The 21,468-nt window shown below is 35.9% G+C and overlaps 1 protein-coding gene across 1 annotated transcript in view; it reads right to left on the bottom strand.

Moving 5' to 3' along the window:
• The window catches only part of DENND4C (DENN/MADD domain containing 4C), a 42,105-nt gene extending 22,348 nt beyond the window's left edge, over positions 1 to 19,757 (bottom strand). Inside the window, exons 1-13 of the mRNA XM_010019157.1 lie at positions 19,440 to 19,757; positions 14,895 to 15,147; positions 13,865 to 13,934; positions 12,465 to 12,634; positions 10,961 to 11,202; positions 10,057 to 10,123; positions 9,329 to 9,387; positions 7,916 to 8,060; positions 7,388 to 7,563; positions 3,912 to 4,012; positions 2,485 to 2,703; positions 1,308 to 1,453; positions 41 to 76 (exon numbers count right to left, since the gene is read on the bottom strand). Of these exons, the coding sequence (XP_010017459.1) occupies positions 41 to 76; positions 1,308 to 1,453; positions 2,485 to 2,703; positions 3,912 to 4,012; positions 7,388 to 7,563; positions 7,916 to 8,060; positions 9,329 to 9,387; positions 10,057 to 10,123; positions 10,961 to 11,202; positions 12,465 to 12,634; positions 13,865 to 13,934; positions 14,895 to 15,147; positions 19,440 to 19,750 (1,995 nt within the window). The 5' untranslated portion in view covers positions 19,751 to 19,757. The remainder of the gene's footprint in view (positions 1 to 40; positions 77 to 1,307; positions 1,454 to 2,484; positions 2,704 to 3,911; positions 4,013 to 7,387; positions 7,564 to 7,915; positions 8,061 to 9,328; positions 9,388 to 10,056; positions 10,124 to 10,960; positions 11,203 to 12,464; positions 12,635 to 13,864; positions 13,935 to 14,894; positions 15,148 to 19,439) is intronic.
• Between the last annotated feature and the right edge of the window lie 1,711 nt (positions 19,758 to 21,468).

Genomic DNA, 21,468 nt, shown 5'->3' with positions numbered 1-21,468 from the left:
CTAGATCAGATATCCCTAAACATTTTGAAGGACAAAGTACCTTCTCTCCTTTTTCTGTTCCTTTGTCCGGAAAGAGCTGGGAAAAGAGAAAGTAAAAAATTATTTTCTTCTCAACTAAAAAACCAAACCAAAACAAAACCAAAAAAACACCCAAAAGAAAACAAAAGAAAGAAAACCCACAAAAACCCCCCACAGCCTAAATAATTCTGTTAAAGCTGTGTCATTTACTGAAATATTGAATAAGAAACAATAGATTTTCACATTACTGCAGAGGCAAGCAATCTCCTTTGCTGAAAGCAAGAAAATGCAGTAATCAGCATGCTTTCAATCTGTTGACATTATCTAGTAAATACAAAATCCTAAATCTATCAAAGGAAAGTGCTTTCATTTAGTTAAACTGTAAGAATCTGCTATTTTAAATATGACAATTTAAGAACGCAACACATTAACAACCTGCAATAATATCAAATTATTAACAATATTAAACATAGTATAATCTAGATGCATACTCTATATCCATACCCCATACTCAGCAGAAAGAAAAATAAAGGTAAAGAAACTTTTAGAAACTTATGGTTTAAAAACTTTATGGTCTGTTTACAAGTGTTAATTTGATTGGAATCAACCCTGAATCAAAGACTCATTCAGTAAGAACTTGGTATGAAAATGAAGGTTCTGTCCAGAAAGAATCATATATATAAACCTTTAAAAAATACATATAATTCTCTTGCTCCTAATTTTTCTATTGTGAACTTGGCATTTTACAGATGAAGCTATAAACTCAGTAGCCCATCTAGACTAGAAGGGTGCTGAAGAGACTTAGTTCAAAAAACCAAGAACGGGTTACATCAATCTTTCATATAAAATACAACAAAAAGGGATCTTAACTACATAAATCAGTGCAAGTGGAGCATTAGGTATGTTTTTGTGGTTTATGTTTAAATTGTGTGAAAAAGAGCAAAAAGGCTGAAGACCACTGATAGATAATTCCACATTAGAGAGAGGGTGATTAACTTTTAAAAGGAGGACATGGATGGTATTAAGCTGAAGTGTCAGCTACCGGTTATTTCTCACAGTATCGTATAGCTTAACATCCTACAGGGCTTTAATGAAATTTTGTGCATCAACAAAGAAAATGACAATCATGCAAGAAGATGAAGGAATAAAATGACTCAGCAACAGCCACCAAGAATTACAATCCCTTAAACACTTGCTAAAGAGAGTATCTATCTTTACAACTAAAAACCAGGACAGTAACACAAAATGAACTGAAGCATATATGAACAGTGTTGCAACATGGTTTTCACCTTTTCTATGCAGTCATCAAAAAATGCCAAGCCAGTATCCTTGTCACTCACAAAACTGCACTCTTCAATAAAGCGGCTGAATATCTGTGTTTTGGTGAGATGTGTGTAGAACTTTGTATAGGCACGGTCTCTGCTTTTTAAAAATCCTGGTCATAAAAAATAACACAACTGAATACCAGTTACAAGTACCATAAGAAATTAACATATAGAATGTCAACATTAAATATTTAAAGTGATAATACATAAAGTACTTGCTTTATCCATAAAAACAATTACCCATCACTACTTGCATGTGGAAGACTAAAATAACAGCTTTTTTAAAATAATTATTTTTTACTATAGTTAATAATATTTGGCAAGCAGTCACCTCCATGTATTCTGCTGTGTTTGTTGACTTTTTGTGCAAGAAAAAGGAGATGATGATCTTGTACAAAACCAGAAGTATCTAACAGTTAAAACAATATTAAAATAAAAATTGTTATCCTAAGAGGGGTGGGCCTGCAAACATTTAAGCCTTTCCAAACCCTTGACTGAAAATTTCTTCTCAAATCTTCCTGCCATTAATTAGAAAACAGAATGAGACAAAAAAAAAAAAAACAACCAACCCAAAACCGCCCCCGAACAACAACAACAAAAAAACCCAAACCACAACCACCACATATAAAAAAACTCCTTGTGACATTTTATCTAGCATTCAACTAATGAATAGATCTGAAAAGTCAAGGTGATGAGGAAAATAAGATGACCTTTGCTGATGACTGTTTTGTTTGTTACATTTCTGATCTCTGCCCCATTCACTATCATCTTCCCATTTATATAAAGAGTGTTATTTTGCTCTTCATTATTGGGCTTCTGGCATTTTTGCTCTACACATGTTGAGAAATTCTTACATTCCAAACAATTCCAATTACCCTTATGGAATATACCACACAGAGTGCATCATGCTACTGAATGACAGTTTTTCTAGTACTTCAGATATTGCAAAATTGCAGTTCTAGGTACATATACCTATATTCTAATCAACTTGAATACTTTAACTTTATACAATTGCAATTCGAAATTTTGCTAAGAACTGTACAACCAACGTGAACCTTGAGCTTTTAAAGTTATGCAGCTTCTCAACCCTAAAATTGTAACACTGCCAATGCTATCAGCAGCTGGTTTGCCTCACCCTCACCTTGATGGTCAAACAAGGAATCAGCAGCAGTTGCTTTATTTGAAGGTGCCTGCGTGATTGGCTTGAGAAATGTTCTGTAACCCTTTAAAATAGATGCCATAAAACGTAGAAAAGCTTCCTGGATCTCCATCTCGAGTTCTGTCATTTTCTTCTGCCAGGAGAAATCTGCCTCAATAGGGGTCATCTCCACTGCAGAGCCTTCCTGAGTTTTCCTGTGAACTAGCAATGTGCAACACATATAATCCTATATTAAAATTTAATGCATTCAAGCAGGTAATTCTTGCATAACGCTGAAGACTAATTTTTCCTTTTTATACTTGTCCATATTCAAAAACTAGAAAATCTGTGATTATTTTCCTATTGGTCTGGCCTATATAAAATGCAGGTTACTTCAAGAGGTGATTATGCGTTCTTCTAATTCATCCAGCCCTCTAGGACATAAAACGACGAGGAGGATCTCAGTTGAGGTAATGCTACCACATACACAACTGAATATACCTTTTCAGTAATATATCAACACAAAGGACCATGTTTCCCCCTTCTGAAGATTGCACATCCTGAAAAAAATGGCCTAAAACTATTTTTCTAATTAAAATTCTAACATTTGAGTGCACAATCTAAAAAAAAGACCACTGGTTCTGCTCACGTTAAAATTAGGAAGTAGTTCTGTATTAGGTAGATTTCATGACATGCCCTGCTGATAAAACCAAGAGAAGTTGAGCTTTTCTAACATATGAAAATTGAGGCAAGTACACCTACTTCTTAATCAATGCACTCTTCTGTTTCTGTAATTCACAAATTTTGTATATCTTGTATATCTACGAGGCCATTGTCTCTTTCTCTGTAATGATGCAACCCAACATACTCTGAACCAGCTTACCTTAAAGAGCTTATCTGCAGTTAGAAAGAAGAAATACCTGAAAATTGTTAAGTCACATGCAACTTTGCTCTCATGTGTTCAAGTCATTCGGCTGAAGAGAGTCAGTTTTTCTTTTTCTTTTGACAAAATACTTTGTCAAAATTTAGCTACTCACTTATTTTTGTAGCAAAGTAACCATCTGAGATATTCAGCTGTATCTGCACAATAGCTGAGATACTCAACATTAGTCATACTCCCATTTCCTCTATTATTTTTGATCAGAATTGTGAAGTTATAGATCCAAAGGTGTTTTAGCTGAGTCTTTGTTTAAATATAATTTAGTCATGAGTAAACGCTAAAAAAAGCTGAAGTTTTAGGAAGTCACAGAAAAGTGTTAAAAAAATAATTTACATCAAATAGAAGGAATTTCTTACATTTATATGCTAATTATAATTTAAGACTTGTAGGTGTGAATCAGAAAATTTAGTATTTTTTTCTGAATATTTACTTTTCTTGCTTTAGGCAACTTCTGTTCTTAGCCCTTCCCATTTTATTTTATATATTTCACCTGCTGCCAGCTGTGGGTGCAGTTTCTTTAAGGTGCTGAGCAGACTTTTACACGGCTTCTTAGGAAATTGCTTCCAGTTAGTGCTCCTCTTATCATCTGATCTAAAACACAGGGATAGGGAAAAAAGGATATATAAAATACAGACCACATAAAAAAGAACAGCTTCCACAGCCTTAAGTTGCTTCACTTTCAGAACGTACCAACTAAAAAAAAAAAAAAAACCCAAACAAAACAGAAAAATTATTTTGAAAAGAAATCTTGTTACCGTCCCTATTTGTCAAAAACAACGAATAAAAAAATAGGGGTCACATTACCCGGAATTCAATTTCCTCAGATATAGAAGAGTACAAATCAAGTTATGAGTAGAGTTCTGTCCAGTCTGTAGGGAAGATCCGCATTAAGACTTCATTTTGACTTTTTAGTTGAAGTTTCACTTAGCTGATTTCCCTTTCAGAACTTTTATCCATCTTGCTAACCTAATTTAAGCACACTAATAAGTGATTACTATGCAAAGTCTATACTACTTGCTATACTGCTAATGATACAAATAAATGCAGTTTCATACACAATATGAACTTGTTATTGCAAAATGCTGGAAGACTAGCCTGGGAGCTTTATGGTCACAGGGTACACTGTAGCTTGTCTATGGCAACTCAGTTCCAGCTTCAACCACAGGCTAGCAGGGACTAGGAAGATTGGGAATTCAGTTCAGTTTGAGAATAATGTGGTTGATTAAGCAATGGGGAAAACCGGCTTAAAGGGATGCTCATTTTTCTTAGAAGGACAACTAGTACAATGCCAAACCTTGTTCAAGTAGTTGAATAGAAAGGGCGAGTGAGTGGGGAGTAAATCCTGAGAACTCCTATGTCGTTTTCTGGAAGGTAGAAGGTGGAGGAGAATTGCTGTTAACAGGAAGTACAAAAAACCTGTGGCCGCAAGACCTCATTAGTTATTACTGAGCAGATGCTGACACTGCTTGTTTTGGTTTTTTGTATTTTCATCAGTGAAATGTTTGTTCAATTATTATTTGCTCAGTTGGCATCAACACAGAACCATCTTATGAAGGAAGTCAAAGTTTCAGGAGCTAAAGAAAAAAATGCATGCCTACAGATGCCTTTGTCCATTTCTGTTCCCCCACCATAATGGCATGCCTATAAAAGTGTAAGTGGTACTGTTCCAAAAACACAAGATAAAAAATCCTGCTATAAAAATAAAACAAACTCTCAAAACCTTTGCCCTAAAAAGGCTACTTTTCTTAACCGGCTTTCAATGTAACTTTCACAGAGATAGTTGAAAACATCCCAAAAAAGGGCATTAAGGAAGATGCTGAATGAATAAAAGGCCTTCAGTATTTTTTGGCAGTAAATAAAGCTTCAGTATATCATAATGAAGATAGCAGCAACCGTGCTTTAAAAAGACACTAGACAGACTGATGTTCTAGAAAATATTGAATTTTTCAAATGTTATTCTTCTATTATGCAGTCTTTCAAAGTCAGCAACAGTGCTGTGAAATGCTTTTATGCCAAAAAAAACACCCAAAAAAACCCCAAACAGTATTGCCACAGAAACAGAGGTGCAGAAACAGAAATGGATGAAATAAAATGGAACATTAATCTTTTCTCACTAATAACGTAGTATTTTAGAATTCTGTACGATATTCAACAAAGTGCTTTCTGGAGATGTGGTTTTAACTAAACATCTCCAAAACTGAAAAATATCCTCATTTCCAAGTTAAAAAAAGTTTTATAAAGCAGGTACTAACATATCACATTTACCTAATTCAAATGTTACAGATGTCAAATTCCTCTGGAAGTGAATTAGGTGGTACAGATGAGATATGCAGCAAAAAAAGGAAAAGATCAGTTGATTATTGGAAGAGAAATAGATTTATAAGACAGCAAAAGTGCAATGATCTTTACAGTTGAGTGCCTCATAAGAGGTCAGCCACTGGTAGATTTATTTCAGTAACCGATCCAAGTAAGGCTGGTACCTGGTCTTTCTAGCAGTCATCCTAGCAGAATCTTGGCATTTATTTTCCTGCTAAATCCCCCATTTCTACCTCCTTCATTTTTCTGCAACCCAGTCTACAGCTTCCATTCTACTTACGAACATTCAGGTATTTTTCACTGCAAATATCTTTATATAACCAAGTTATCTTCCTTGAGTTTCCTCAATACAAACTTCTTGCACAACACCTAGTATTAATTATACTTTTGATGGCATAATACCTTGATATACAGTGATCAAAATGCTTTTCGCAGTGTTCTTAATGGGGAACTAGAGGAAGGAGAAAACAAACAAAACAAAAAAAAACCCAATCTGCTCTGTCGATTCATATTTCCTTTGATGTTACTAATAAAGCATTTCAGTAATGTACAGGAAACATTTGCTTCAATAAAGGCAGGGTCTGTTTGACACAATGAAAGTCAAGAAAGCATTCAACTGACCAATAGATCAAATGACTAATTCAATTCAAGTTAATAAAAACAAATTCCAGAGTTAAAAATATACATGGGATGAAGTAAAACTGCATTTTCACAGAGAAAAGATGTGCACTTTATTCAGTGACGTTCACCCTCATCTTGAAGTAGCTTAGATGCCTCTATTTATGATCCAATTGATTTAAAATGGAAATGTAATTAATAAAGTTACTAAATTAAACGCCTGAAACAGCTGAATTTTCAATTATTTGTACAATCTATATATACTACAGAAAACCAGAAAAGGTACTCTGAATTAGCCCCTATTCAAGAAGGTGTGAAGAAACTGTTCATGCCACACCTTCAAATTAACAAAAGCATTAAAAATGTCGTAATTAAGTGAAAATATTTTAGATTTAATGTAGTCAATGTACCAAATTTCGCATGACTGATCTCACCAAAAATATGACCCTTGTTACTTGAGAAATACTTATTAACACCAACATAAAGTGCACTGAGTGCACAACAGCATGAAAAGCTGCCATGGTCATAGCAATAGTCACTGAACACAGGCAAACCAAATTCAAAAGTAGTAGGTCAAGGTGAAAATGCAACAAGTGGTGGAACAAAAATAAGAAACAAAAAAAAAAAAAATCAAACATCCAAACCCACAAAACAAACACAAACAAGCAAACAAACAAAAGCCTACACAAACAGAAAAGAAAATACCAAAACCCAACTCTTCTTCCTCTTCTCTAGCTTTTGGCCCATTTCCCTAATAAGCAGTATTAGAAGTGGAAAAATAAACTAGACCACATTACCATTGTCACTAAACTTAAAACAACAACTACATCACATTTGTATAGGTAGCACCAAGCACTGAGCCTTAACTTAGTAAGTTTTAGTTTGCTATGAAGCATTAGAAATGAGAAAAAGAGCAGAGTACAGTACAAAACTAAACCATACTGGATAAAATAGTGTTTGTTAGTTTTATCTCCTGAGCATTTCAGCAACATCTCCATTTACAGATCAATGTAAAAATTCCACAGAACTTACATGTACACCATGTTTGTGTCTAAGTCAATGCACACAATATCCTGTGGTGGATCGTACAGATCAAAGTATCGTGAATCAACTCCAACAATAAATGGAACAGGTGCACTGAGTACGGTGGCCAGAGACAAAGGACAGAGTGGGATATACGGACATTGCCACTGAAATGGAAATATCATCTGAAGGAAAAATTAAATGGAATACACACATTAAAACAAGACAGCAGGTATGTACAATAAAAACCCTAAGAAGTTACATGCAGCAAATTGAAATTAAATTGCTAAAAGCCTGCCAGAAAAAAGTCTTTAAACTTGACCACTTATTTACTGCACATCTGTTAGTTATCTATGGAAAAATGTTGATCATTCTAACAGTTATAATAACAAGACACACTAGGGCACTTTAACTAAATGCTTTTGATGGGAAAAATGTTCATTTAGTGTATCAATCATTTTAACTTAAAAAACCTCCTAACAACTGTGGAGTTTGAAGTGATTTCTCCCTCTGCTGCATAGAATACTTTGTACTTACAGCTACCACAGCTTCAGCAACTCCTGTCAACACAGCTGGTCTAAGAGAATGGAGGAGGATCTTGCCTTCTAGTAATACAAAGAGTAACAAAGTGGCACAGTTTTCCGGTCCAAGATTCATGAGCAGAGTGCTAAAGTTTGCTCCGCTAACGGATGGATGGAAAGAGAGTAAGAATGTTATAGGGTTGGTTGTTGGGTTTTTGTTTTTGTGTTTTTTGTTGTTGTTGTTGTTGTTTTTAAATAAAATAAAAAAAAAAAAAAAAAGAAAGAAAGAAAAATCACTCTGACCAAGCTTTTGACTACCATTTAGGAGTTTGGGACCTTGCTGAGTTTATGTTGTTTATGGCACTCTCATATATGTACAGGCATACTGTCTTAGTAAAACAAATCTAACTGGTTAACAACTAAACCAAGCCCAAAACACCAGGAGTTTCACATGATGGGTTACCTCAGGCAAAAATTATGAACTAGAGTATCTGATGTTAGCATCACAATATCAAATTCTAATACTAGTCAAGTAAGATTAATCCATCATTCTGATAGGAACATGCCTTTAGTTTCTACAGTTTAGACTCCTTTCATTTGTTTGGACTGTACACATTTAGAAATCTTAATGACATCTGAAAGAGCACAGGAGTGTAAAATCTGTCCTTAGAAAAGTGCTTACATGATACTTTGCAGTTTGGTGGCCGTCTGCAGTTTTTCACTTAAAAGACTGTCTGACAGGTGTGATTAAACATGGGATTCTTCTGCATACAGAAGATTATATGATAATGTTTAAGTGGGGAGGAGGATTAAAACAGAAAAAAAAAAATATATTGTGCTTTTTAACTTAAAACCAAACCAACAGTAAACAAAACCATACAAACAAAAGCCCATGTCACAATTGGAGCTCCAGCCCAGAAGATGCAGGCAGTATCCAAAGAGATCCACTGCCACACCAGCCTTCAAGCACAAACACCAATTTTTAGGTATAATTTTGAATTTCTGAAATCTTTGCACATTTGTGAATTGACGGATTTCACCTAACTGCTTGACATAAATGTCTCTCTTCAGATCCAAAAAGCAAAAAACCAAGGTAAGACTATTATCTATGCTATGGAAATACTTCTGCTTACTACACATGTTCTGAGAATACAAGATATTTAAATTCCTCACAGCCTGTTTCTTCTTTCTTCAGTTTCTACAATAATCTGGAAATTCATCTTTATTTCAGGATAATTAGGGACATTATTCTTCCACAAGGAACAGGTCTATGTCAAAAAGATAATACCATACATTATAAATGCGTATTGAGCTTTCTGTTTATAATATCTAACAATATTGCAGTAATGTTTGGCTTCCTTCTCTGACTTATTCCTGTTTGCCTCTAAATTTTTCAAATAGCATACATATAAAGCATTAATAAAGATACCTTAATGGCAATGGTGTAGAAACTGGCTGAGATAGTATTAATGCATCATGGGCAGAAAGCTGAAACACATAAAGTCATATGTGATTGAAATGGACAACTCCATACACACAGTATAATATTCTAATATAAACGTATATCTATTGTCTCATAAACTGCCTGGCAGACATAGTAGCAATATCATACAAAAGCTGCAAACCAGAGACAACTTTTGGGACTGGCATTCACTAGGTCAACAGAGCTTGTATTAGTCACTGAAACAATTCTCAGAAGTTACAGGAAATTGTCTGTGACTCAGTGTTGAACATGGAAGTGCTGCTAGGTGATTAAACAGAGAAGCACAAGAGACAGTGCCCTGGGAGACTAACCTTTGACCCACAGTAGTGGGTGGACAAGTAAGAAAAAGACAGAAAACAACACCAACCCCATAAGGTAATGTAAATAGTGTCTATAAGTTGAAAGGGTAATATATGGCAAAAATTTCACAAGTACAAGTAGGAAACTGCTGCCATCCACAGCACCTGAAGTTTTAAATATTTTCCTTTGCTTAGTTACCCCAAGTCTAAACCAACAAGGAGAAGGCCAACCCACCCATCTCCTCCCCTCTCCCTTCCAGCAGATGGGTATACAAAGCTGAGTGAAAATCATAAAGGAAAAATACAGGCTTTCAAAAGCAAGAAACAGGTTTTGCCATTATTCTAACTAAAACTGAAAGCAAATGTTTTGCTTACCTGCACAAGAATTCTTGGCCTTTGTGGTGAAGGGAAAGGTATATTGTGCATAAAATGGGATATGTGCCTGAAAAGAAGACAAGATACTAGAAAACCAGCACCAGGGACTAATCAGGGACTAATAACAACGTTAATCACATTTTAGAATTACTGTGGTATCATGTCTTCAAAAGGCTGTTAAGATTTATTTGCCATGTTGATAAGAGCCTATTTATGCAAACTGAAACAAAGAAGTTCCATTCACTTGCATTTCATGCATGAAAATTAATACTGGCAGCTTCAGATATGTATGCAAAAGATAAGAATACACTTGCAGTTAGGCAAGCCATTTAAAATTCCAGGGAGCCTAACCCCATTCTACAGAGTTTCTAATGAGGCTTAGCTAAGAGAAACTATATAGTTCACTGACAGACATGTAGTACAGTTTTGAAGGTAACATCATATTTCAGCAAACTTTCAGGACTATGAAAAACAGTTCACACACACACAAAAGAAGTCTGCACTAGTTGCAGTGCTTAGAAAGAGACACGGATACTCATGGCTAATGCACACAGTCCCTAAGTTTATATTCATTAATCTAAAATGCAAGAATGCAAATGTAGGCATGTATTTTACATCTTAGCCATTTTCTGTATTTGATACAGTTATGAAAAACGTAAACAGGCTTGACATATTCTAGCAGAAAACTTACAGTAAAATCCAGTTCACTTTCCTGGCACTGCAAGAGCCACTACTATTAAACAGAAGTAGCAATAATTTCTATCAGTACAACATAAGCCACACAGCGCAAGCAAGGGGATGGAGCAAACACACCAACTACGCAACTGGGACATGTATAAGTCACATGATTTCTTGAGCCGATATAGCTGCCTCCCCACATTAACTTGAAAAATGTTTTACGTACTTTTCAATGGGAAGAGGATGAGGTCCAGAGACAGACAGTTTGTAGACAAACATAAGAAACTTTCGAAACGCTTCAAAGAAAGGCCAGTGTGAGAGAAGGCAGATGCATTTGTTGGAATTGATGGACTTAGAAGTAATCACTTTCCTCTCTACAGTTGTCAGGAGACCCAGCTGCAATTGTTGTTTTTCTGTTAGCAGCTCCCGGGGATAAGGCTCATAAAACTGAATAGCAGCACCATAAACCTAAAAAATGAAGAAAACCAGCTAATCAGACCCAGTATTTAACAGGAGGTTGGGTCATATACTAAGTATCCTTATAAACAAATGCTTTGATTCTTGTGCCTCTCTTCCTCTTTTTCATTGCACTTTCCTCAACGAAGTATTCATACTCAGTAAACTGAAAGGGAAAGAACCAAACTGCACGCTGTGACAGAACTCTGACTGTTATGGTAAAACAAACCAAGAAAACAACCCTCGTGAAATGCTTGTGTCAGTGAACTCCTTTATCATCACCACACTAAATGATAACAATATTTTAGTTTTGACTTCACTCATTTTACCATGCTAAATAGTGATCAAGCTTTTCTAATATTCCTTCTCTATTTGTCAAGAGTTTCATAAATAACTGAATTATTGCGACAAGTTTAGCAAAAGAAGAACAGGGAAAGATGGAGACCACAGTATACATTCTCTCTGAGAAAAATACTGCCAGCTACTGCATTCCTCCTTGCAAAGTAAGTATTAATATATCAGAGACGTTTCTTGCTGTTCAGAAATGGAGAAGTACATAGATTTCCCTGATCGGAGACTGAGGCAGAGTAGAAGTTGAGCTGTTATCACTAATAGAGCAAAACTGCTGGTTTTGAGTCACAGAGAGCAAACCACACATTACAATCACTTATTCGTTCATGTGGTAGACACACACATGCACGCAGTTGGCCAGCTGAAGCAGCAGCTGGGAGCCCAAAAAAAGAGCTCCCTTGCTTTATCAGGTGCACCTATAATCCTGTAGTCTCTGTCTGTGTATAGCAGACACTACCTTCTCACATGTGGGCTGAGACAAACAACACATTTTTGGTACCTGTGTGTGTTGGTGACCTTCTACAGATTCAGCAGATGTGGCAATTAAACAGTATCACTGGTCTCGGGACCTCATCAGTTCTTCAGAGCCTCTCACATGCTATCTCTCAGTACATACTTTCCCTTCTCCACCCTTCTGTTTTCTGGTAACTATTTTCCTATTCACACACACAGATACCTACATAGATACCTAGAGACCAATTACACAAATTCACACAGAAGTGGCTTTTTAAGGTATTTCTAGCTATTTCCTTTTCTGGTTTACTTCCGTCTTATACGAAGGCTTAAGAAATACAGTTTCATAAGGGAAGTATTTAACAATTTATTCTGTAGTATTTCCCAAATAGCACAGAAACAACACCTATTTATCTCCTTAGCAGCCGTTTGAACTAAAAGCAAAAACTAGTCACAGCATGGAGCCATACCTTTTCTGCAGAAGAGCAGGTCAGTACAAATGTTGAGAATACTGGTAGTGGGTATTTGGTTTGAGCGTCCCAGCACTCAATAGTAGCTCCCATAGGAAGGCAGAAGAGAGGTACAGATTCCGACAGTGGGAATGCCTCATAGTTCTCTTGAGGATATCTGAAAATTAACCCTTCAGAATGGGAGAAGGAAAAGTAAGCATATTTGCTCTGCAAGTCCTAAATAACTTAAGCAATGCATTTTCCAGCAAAGTCTGTTGGTTATCTGCACTTAGTAACTGAAGACTTTCTTCTTCTGCAGATGTAATCTATCATTTGACAGTAAAACTAAGTCATCCAAGTAATAATTATAAAATCGTGTATGAATATTGAAACAATTCCTTTTAGTAATTGCTTAAAAAACAGTACATAGTAAAAACTAATTAGTGCAGATTCATACTTTAAACCAGTTGGGAATTATCTGTGCTATTTAAATGTGTCATTGGAATGAATTTTATTACAAAGAAATTCCTATGAAGAAAGTGGAAATTTATCTACTGTAAAAACAACAGCAATACCTCATTGAAAATAGGATGACTAGCTGACTGTTCACATTTTCTTGTAATCAGTAAATATGTTCAGTTCAAGCAAAATGTTTATTCAGTTTTCAGAAAGAGATCTAATGCTTGCTGGTGGAAAATAGGCACACAAGCATTGGTTTACTTTTGTAGTTCATCTACCTTATTTTACACTGCATTGACTTCATTATCTATGCTTTCCACTTCTACTTGGTAGTTTGCTTCTTTCAAAGGATTTTGGTGCATTTAATGCTCAGTAAAAACTCTTCTGAAAGTTCTTCTGGACTTCTTCAGAAAAAAAAGAATAAAAAATCTGTGGCAATGCATTAAAAAATTATACAAGCCAGACTTAAGAGAAAAGACCTTTTGTTGTTTATTGTTCAGAATATTTCCTACTCTTCTCAAATAAAAAACAACTGAATAGCTTTGGAACTGAAAGGAAGAAACATTTAACTTTCAAATTAAATGAAAGATGCTGCACTAGCTGTGAGACATAAAAAGATATATGAGTAAGGTTGAATAGAATTTTTTATTACTCTTTCTCCATAATCACCAACACATCTGAAATGCTTGCTAAGTTTTCCACTAAAACTCCTAAGCCTGTCATGATAAGAACTAAATTAATACAAAATAATGTATTCCTATTCAGGCTTTTTTTATTATTATTATCTTTTCCTAGGAAAAACTGAGGTAATCAAAGAAGGCATTATAGGAGTTGATTTCAACTGACACACTCTAGGAACAGAATTCTGACAGCCCTTAAACTTCTAAAATTATTTTATTTCAACAAGGCATTTGAATCCTCCTGTTAGCATGTTTAGACAGTATGCTTGCAAAATTACTTACCAGCTTTATATGCTAAAGAGTTAGAAGCTGGCACCGACTTCTTGTAACAAAGGTATACACTGGAACCCCACTGCAAGACACAAGTTTCATTTTAAAACCAGCAAAGACGACATACGCAGCAGAGAAATCAAGTATAAGCATTTGAATATATTCCCACTTACAAACAAAGCAAACATTTAAATAAAGAGCATTACAGAATAAAAGGACTGGTTGGCTGCTAAGTGCACGCAAATCATGAAAGCAAGCATTCACTCTTTTCACATTTTTTTACAGATTACAGGATTTACATAAAATAATCACACTACTACACTACTCTCTGACTTATTCCAACAGGAGAATAGGGAAAAGTGAAGCTTTTTTTTTAATTTGCAGCTTCATTTTCTCATTATTTAAAAAGAAATCTTATGTGGACCCCATCAGTGGAAGTGAAATTCTGAACATCAACACTTTAAGCTTTTATCATACTTCCATAAACTGGTTATTTATATGGTGGGGTTTTGCAGTTTGTCTAAATATACTCTACCATTCAAATAAAATCACTTATTACAGTATGAGTAAACTAAATGTTAAACAGACTAAATAAAATGAACTGGTTGGAAAAAAAAAGTACATGAAGAAACTGTAAGCAGTAATTATCATTCTCACATGTCTTAGTAACACAGGCATTATTAATAACTAAGAAAAAAGCATTTGTGATTCATCCCGAGTGTCAGCATCACTAAAAGGGGAGTGAGTGGGAGAACAACAAGAGTAATAATTAAAAAATCCATCACACTACTCCTAAACAGCACCTAGACTTGAATATGCAAAACTGAAGTAGTGAGTAATCACTAGAGAGGAGTAATTCCTGATGTGAAAGGAAATCAGAGTAACAAAACCTACAAAACTGAAGTCTCACACATGGTATAGACAATGAAAGAATTACAATGTAGTGATAGAACACAACTATGCTGGTGTTAAGAAGAGTTCAGGGAGCTACTCCTTTGGGTTTAAAAAGATCAAAAAAAGACTCAAGCTTTTAAATACTCACCATACCACAATTTAAATTCTTATCAACTTTGCAGAATGTATGAGGAGGTGTTTCTCCTTTGCTCGTAACAATAACACAAATATCTGTCACTGCCAATGAATTTTGAGGTCGTACTGGAGGAGCCCTTCGATACGTGATAAAGATTCGTTGAGAAGAAGCTGAACTGTTGTTAACATTAGCGCAACGACCGTAAGGAGTAGCTTGAATCACCTCGCAGCCTGAAATGATGCGTTCCTTCCCTTCATACAGAACTCTGAAGAAAGGAAACAAAATATTATGTGCAAAGATACGTGAAGGTACTTGCACAAATTCACACGAATTGTCCATCCATTAACACCCTACATCATCACTGCAACATTCTACTGGCCATTTTATGTCTTGCCTTTCAACATGCATGATTTGAGGCAAAGAATATATTTAAATACTGTAAGAAATTTATGTGGGAACAAATCACAGTTATGGGAAAATAAAATCAAGCCATACTGAAAAGAATTTAGTAATAGAATTAATAGGAATGCTGCACTATCAATGAAAATTAAAAACAAAGGAAGCCTTGAATTGCTTGTAAACATGATACCTGATAATTTCTTAGAAATTATTTCCATCAATAAAATGTCTGGAAAGTAATTTCAAGCTTTTCTTTTTCTTTTTTTAAGGAATACTATTGGAAAAGATCAACAGAAGACAGATGCCTGCTTCCCAGATTAATTTGTATAGAAAAATACACAACCAAACAAAACCCCCACAAACAAACCCAGTAATTATTTACATTTATAGCTTCAATAACATTCCTTGGGGGGAGGGAGGGGGGGGTTAAGAGAGACAAACTTATACTCCATTCCACAGAAAAGGAAGAAAGAATAACTACAGCTACTGGTACTCCTAGAACTCCTAGATAGCAGAATTTATACCTACGTAAGCTAAAACTTACTCTCTGATGTTTCTCATACAGCTTGATCATGAGAAGAGATGTGGAAGTCAAACTATACAACACTGCATATTTTTAATGCACAGATGCTATGATAGGGCAAGCTTTACTTCCTGTTCGACACCCAAATAAGCAATGGTTCCATTTGCCTGATTACCTGCGATATGTACAGAGTACTTGCCACCTTCAAACAAATGCTACAATACATGACAACACTTAGAATAAAAGTAACACATTAAAACTTTGTATCTTGTGACCTGCAGCTTCCCACATTTAGTCCATCACTACTTTACTTTAAAATAAAAAATAATGAGGCAACGTATCTTCTACTGTCCATAAATACTTAGTTAAGTGTTTACAGACTGCTAGTAAGTATGGTATTTGAAAACTTCAGAAAGTCATGTGTATAAGTAAAATGAAAAAAAAGTCTTTTTCCAGATCCAAAAATTCTCAGAACTTTTGAAAAAATATGTATCATTAAACTTTCCAAATTACTTAAATACTACTATGTATATTTAAACTAGAATATGCAAATATTACTGTTTATTCTGATTCCACTGAACAAATCATAGAATCAGAATGGCTTGGGTTGGAAGGGACTTTAAAGATCATTCACTTCCAACCCCCCTGCTACAGGCAGCGACACCTTCCACTAAACGAGGTTACTTAAAGCCCCATCGAGCTTGGCCTTGAACACTGCCTGGCTTGGGGCGGCCACAGCTTCTCTGGGCAACCTGTGCCAGTGTCTCACCATCCTCAGGGTGAAGAATTTTTTTCTAACATCTAATCTAAGCCTACCCTATGTCAGCTTAAAGCCGTTCCTCCTTGTCCTGTCACTACACGCCCTTTAGGTACTGGAAGGCTGCTATAAGGTCTCCCTGGAACCTTCTCTTCTCCAGGCTGAATGTGTATCTTGTAGTAGTAGTATGTTGTAGTATTGAATATGTGTATCTTGCTGTAATCTTGAGGATATGCATGAACTTCAGTCCTAGAATATGCTAATAAAGCAAGGAAATCAGATGAGTTGGGACTATACTGATGTAGCTACAAGGCTGCCACATAAATTTATTCAGTTAGTTCATGGAGGACAATATTCCTGTCTTCAATAATGGATTTGGCTGTAGAGAGTCTAATCATCACAAACAAACAAACAAAATAAAATGCCCACAAAACTAACCAACGAACTGAACAAAAAAAAAAATAAAAATTAATTACATCAATCACAAGAGACTATTAACAGAGCAGTCTCAAAGGGAAGTTTCAGTTCAGTTTTATTCCAATTCCATGTATTTGAAATGAAATCCAAGAATTTAAAGTTATTCCAGAAACATCTGTCAGCTGACAGCTTTTGAGAAAGAAAACCATATTAATCCCACAATTCCAGCATTTCAATGTAATAGGTTTACAAGTATTCTCAGATGGATACCTATAGACTGAAGAATTTCTCAGTTGTACAAGTACTTCTAGGAGATAAAGGGCTGACCAGTGTTCAAGACTGGTACCAGTGGGGCCACTTCCCATCAAAAGCAAAGAGAAAATGAAAGTAACTCTCACCCCTACACATATACCACCAGAAGTATTATTAAACCATACCATTTCCTGACCTCATGCGTAGTATTAAATTTAAGAAAACAAACAAGCAGATGAAAACAACCCCATGGATCACTCAAACAATTATTTTAATGATTCAGACAAAAACAGTCAGAAGTGATGCATGAAATATTTAACATGACACCCTGTATATACAAAGTCTGCCCTGAAAGGGTAAGTTTACTCCTACTTGTTTCAACTTCCCAGTGCCTGCCTTTGCTTTGTTATTATTTATTAATACTGATCAGGGTAAGAATTGTTTCCTTCTTCTATGATCTAATTCTTTGGCCTGATCTTAAGTACTCTTTATTTGCTACATTATTCTACCAACTTCAACGAAGTTTCATTTCAAGCAAAAAGCAACCTGCAGTTTTCATCCAGATGTTAGGTTCCTTCTTTGTAAGAAAGACCAAAAGAAGAAGAGATGAGTCCTTAGCAAAGAGCCACTAACCAAGCTAAAGCTTCACATAGTAGTTTAAAAAAAGAAAACAAACAAAAAAAAAAAAAACCAAAAAAAAAGGCAAAGCATTTCTTTACTTAGACAACACAAGCATTAAGTTATATCACTTAGTAATAATAGAATCATAGAATAGTTTGGGTCAGAAAGGACCTTAAAGATCATCTGTTTCTAACCCCCTTGCCACAGGCAGGGACACCTTCCACTAAACAAGGTTGCTCAAAGCCCCATTTATGCTGGCCTTGAACACTGCCAGGGATGGGGCAGCCACAGATTCTCTGGGCGCCTGTGCCAGGGTCTCACCACCCTCACAATGAAGAATTTTTTTCTAATATCTAATCTAAGTCTCCCCTCTGTCAGTTTAAAGCCATTCCTCCTTGTCCTGTTACTACATGCCCTTGTGAAAAGTCCCTTTTCTAGCTTTCTTGTAGGTCCCCTTTAGGTACTAGAAGGTTGCTTGCTCTACCATCTCTCTGGAGTCTTCTCTTCTCCAGGCTGAACTTAACTATTTATTTAATAATTAAATAAGGAAAACCACACACATTCATTATTTTGCCACCATTGTAACAGCTCCCCCCACCCATGCTCCATTTTCTGTTTCTCATAACATCCCCAGTAATTCTACAATGTCTTTATCCAAATGAGAGAAGTGCTATACATAGCAATTTAAACAGTGCTGTACTGCTGCAGGAGTTATTACAGATTGAGCACTACATCAGTATGTTAGTAGCACAGACTGTAATATTCACTGTCTCAAGATCTTGAGGGATTTTGTGATCTTGGTCCAATAATCAAATTACAGTACCCTGTAAGTAACAAAATCAGTTCAGATCTTCCCTGCTGGTCGCCCCCTGCATTTACTAAGCATTGAACTTGAAGCTTGACTGTATCTATGGTTTTCAAACACAGTACTAGCAACTCTTCAGGAACTCACGCCTCAGGCATCAGAAAGCATTGTTTGTGAAATACAAGCATGACTAGAGTTACCAAGAGACCACATACTCCAGTGTTTGCAGCATGTCAGAACTTGTAAGCAGCCTTACAAATACTCTGATGTGACAGTAAGGCAGGCTACAAGATTCCAGGCTGGCGCATAATTTTGAGAACTTTGTTACAGTGTCCTACCATTTTTAAGTGATGCCTTTTATCTTAAGCATTGAAGAAAACTCCAGAAAGTGATACTTTTTGTCTTCTGTAGTCATCACTTTCAGAGTAAGCATGTTATATTTTTGGATTTGCACTCTACCATCTCTATAAATTAATTTTGGATTATTCTCTCACCTTTCATAAAATTGCACCAGAGAACTTAATTTGCTCCATTTCTCTCTCTACATATATATCATATTTTTCAGTAAAATATTATCATTCATTTTAAAATGACAACTTCTCCAGAAGAATGACACTTTTTTCAACGTATTTCAGAAAGAAAATACTACAGATTCACACAATAAGCAATATAAATTCAAAGACAACATGTTTTTAAAAGCTTCCCACATCTGTTTTCATCATCTATGAAGAGTAAGATTTGATCATTACTGAAGGAGCAACTGAATTGTTATATGTATCTCACCCAATGTCAGTAAGAGGTGGTTTGTCTCGTCCTCTCTTGTAGCAAAGAAAAAGTTCAGGACTCTTTAGACTTCCATAGTTTAAGTTGGCTTGAAGGGCTGTAGGGGTGGCTTCAACACAGGTGTATCCCTCTGGGACAGTTTCACCTGCTGATTTGATTATCACAGCAATGTCAGTAATCGGAGCTTTTGGACCAGCTGATTTTGTTTCATGTCGGCTTATTTCTTGGTCCAGGAGGGTTGCAGTATCTGTATCAGTGAGCCCTGCCACCACAAAATAGTCAGCCACTCGTGGACCTTTGTCTTCTATCATGGTTATGTCAGTACTTCCTGGGGAAAATAAAGAGAGATAAATCAAACACTGCTTTCAAGCTGAACCCATTCCCTCAACAAGTATGAGGATTTCAAACCTATAAAGAATTTTTTTCAAATAAAAAAAATTCCTATTTAGAGATTTCATGAAAATTCCAGGGAAACTCCAAAACAAACTTTTCTTTTTACTGCTTAAAAAGACAATATTCACTATAATTGGTTTTCACCTCTAGTTCCATAATAGTCATGTTTTAGCACATGGAAGTTTAAGTGAAATAAAGAAGAACCCAAAGACCCTTACACAGCAGCTACACAGACAATTGCTTGGTGTTAGCTATTAGACCATTCAAGTGCTTTGCAGGCTATGAATTAATGCAGGTACCCTTTATTTACAGTATCCTTATTTTTCTGTCATTGCTTAGTGAGTAATTTCACATGAGGAAGGAGGGGGCAAGGGGTCATTCCAATTACAGGCTCATCAGTTTATCTTCTGCATATTTCATCCATTTTGTTTCATAATCTAGACCTAACAGTGCAGTCTTGAGACATTCAGCTGGCAACTGTAACATCTGGAAGTCATTTACAAAAATCACACATCCAAACTCACATTTCATCAGCTGATCATGGAGTACACATCACTGCTCAGCTGCACATTCCAGATCTGGAAAGAGTTGTTTTTCGTAACACCAGTGATGTTCACTAACCATATGATTTTAAAGTGGTGCAACACAAGTTTCCATTAACAGCAAAAATAGCTGACAGACTATGTTCAAAGCCCACAGCCACAAATTCAAGTACCCAATCTAATGAAATATCTATCTTTTCAAAAGTTGAGTTGAAAACAAGACTGTCACAGCTGCCAAGGTCAACACTTGGCAAGGTGTAGGGCTCCACAGGTATTAACAAATAGTAAGCACACCAAAATTGAAAAGTTTCTTCTACTTAGAATGTCCTAGTCTGACAACTCAGAAACACTGACCTCTGCTAACAGAAAAGTGGTTTGGTGGAGACAGTAATCCTGTTCCCTGCAACCTGCTTCCTCTTTCTGTTCTTATCCTGCTCTTTCTTACTGAAATTATACTGAAAAGGTTTTTTCCATCTACACATTTTACAAAACTTCTAAAACTTGTTATCAAAAGTGTTCCAAGTACTCAGCTGAAGGAAAACTCAGTTATTCATCCTGCATACTTACTAAGAAGTCTTAGCATAAGATTATGCAACTTAGAGGGCCAACCACTACATTGCAAGGTATTGGGGCATGAGATGGAAGGAGAGAGTGAAAGGGAAATAACTTCACACTAATTTGTAGTATGTCCATACTCCAACAAACTCCATTTTTTATTTTCCAAAACTGAAATGATAACTTTTCAAAACCTTCAAACCTGAAAGAAGAGTACCTACACCCCTTAAAAGACTCTTCTGCAGTACTATCCCACAATGCTTTTCACAACATCACTTCAGTGTTCTCTAAACACTTCAGCTAACAGCTTTTGCAGGGCAATCCACAAGCAGGGATCCTGGGAAAAAACACAGAAATGTTTGGCTCCCCAGAAAAGGAGAAAGCCGAGGAACAGTTACTCACATGGCTGAGTTTTCAGGCCTAAAATACATGGATGCCATATCATCAGGAACAGTAAAAGTTACATTCAATTTGTCAGGTGTCCAGTGCCTGTGTCTCCTGAAGAACAAGCAATGACTCCAAAGCTACAGCTGCTTGCA

The sequence above is a fragment of the Nestor notabilis genome, unplaced genomic scaffold (genome assembly GCF_000696875.1).
Source record: "Nestor notabilis isolate BGI_N333 unplaced genomic scaffold, ASM69687v1 scaffold6690, whole genome shotgun sequence".
Classification (NCBI taxonomy): domain Eukaryota; kingdom Metazoa; phylum Chordata; class Aves; order Psittaciformes; family Psittacidae; genus Nestor; species Nestor notabilis.
This window is presented reverse-complemented; position numbering and strand designations above follow the sequence as displayed.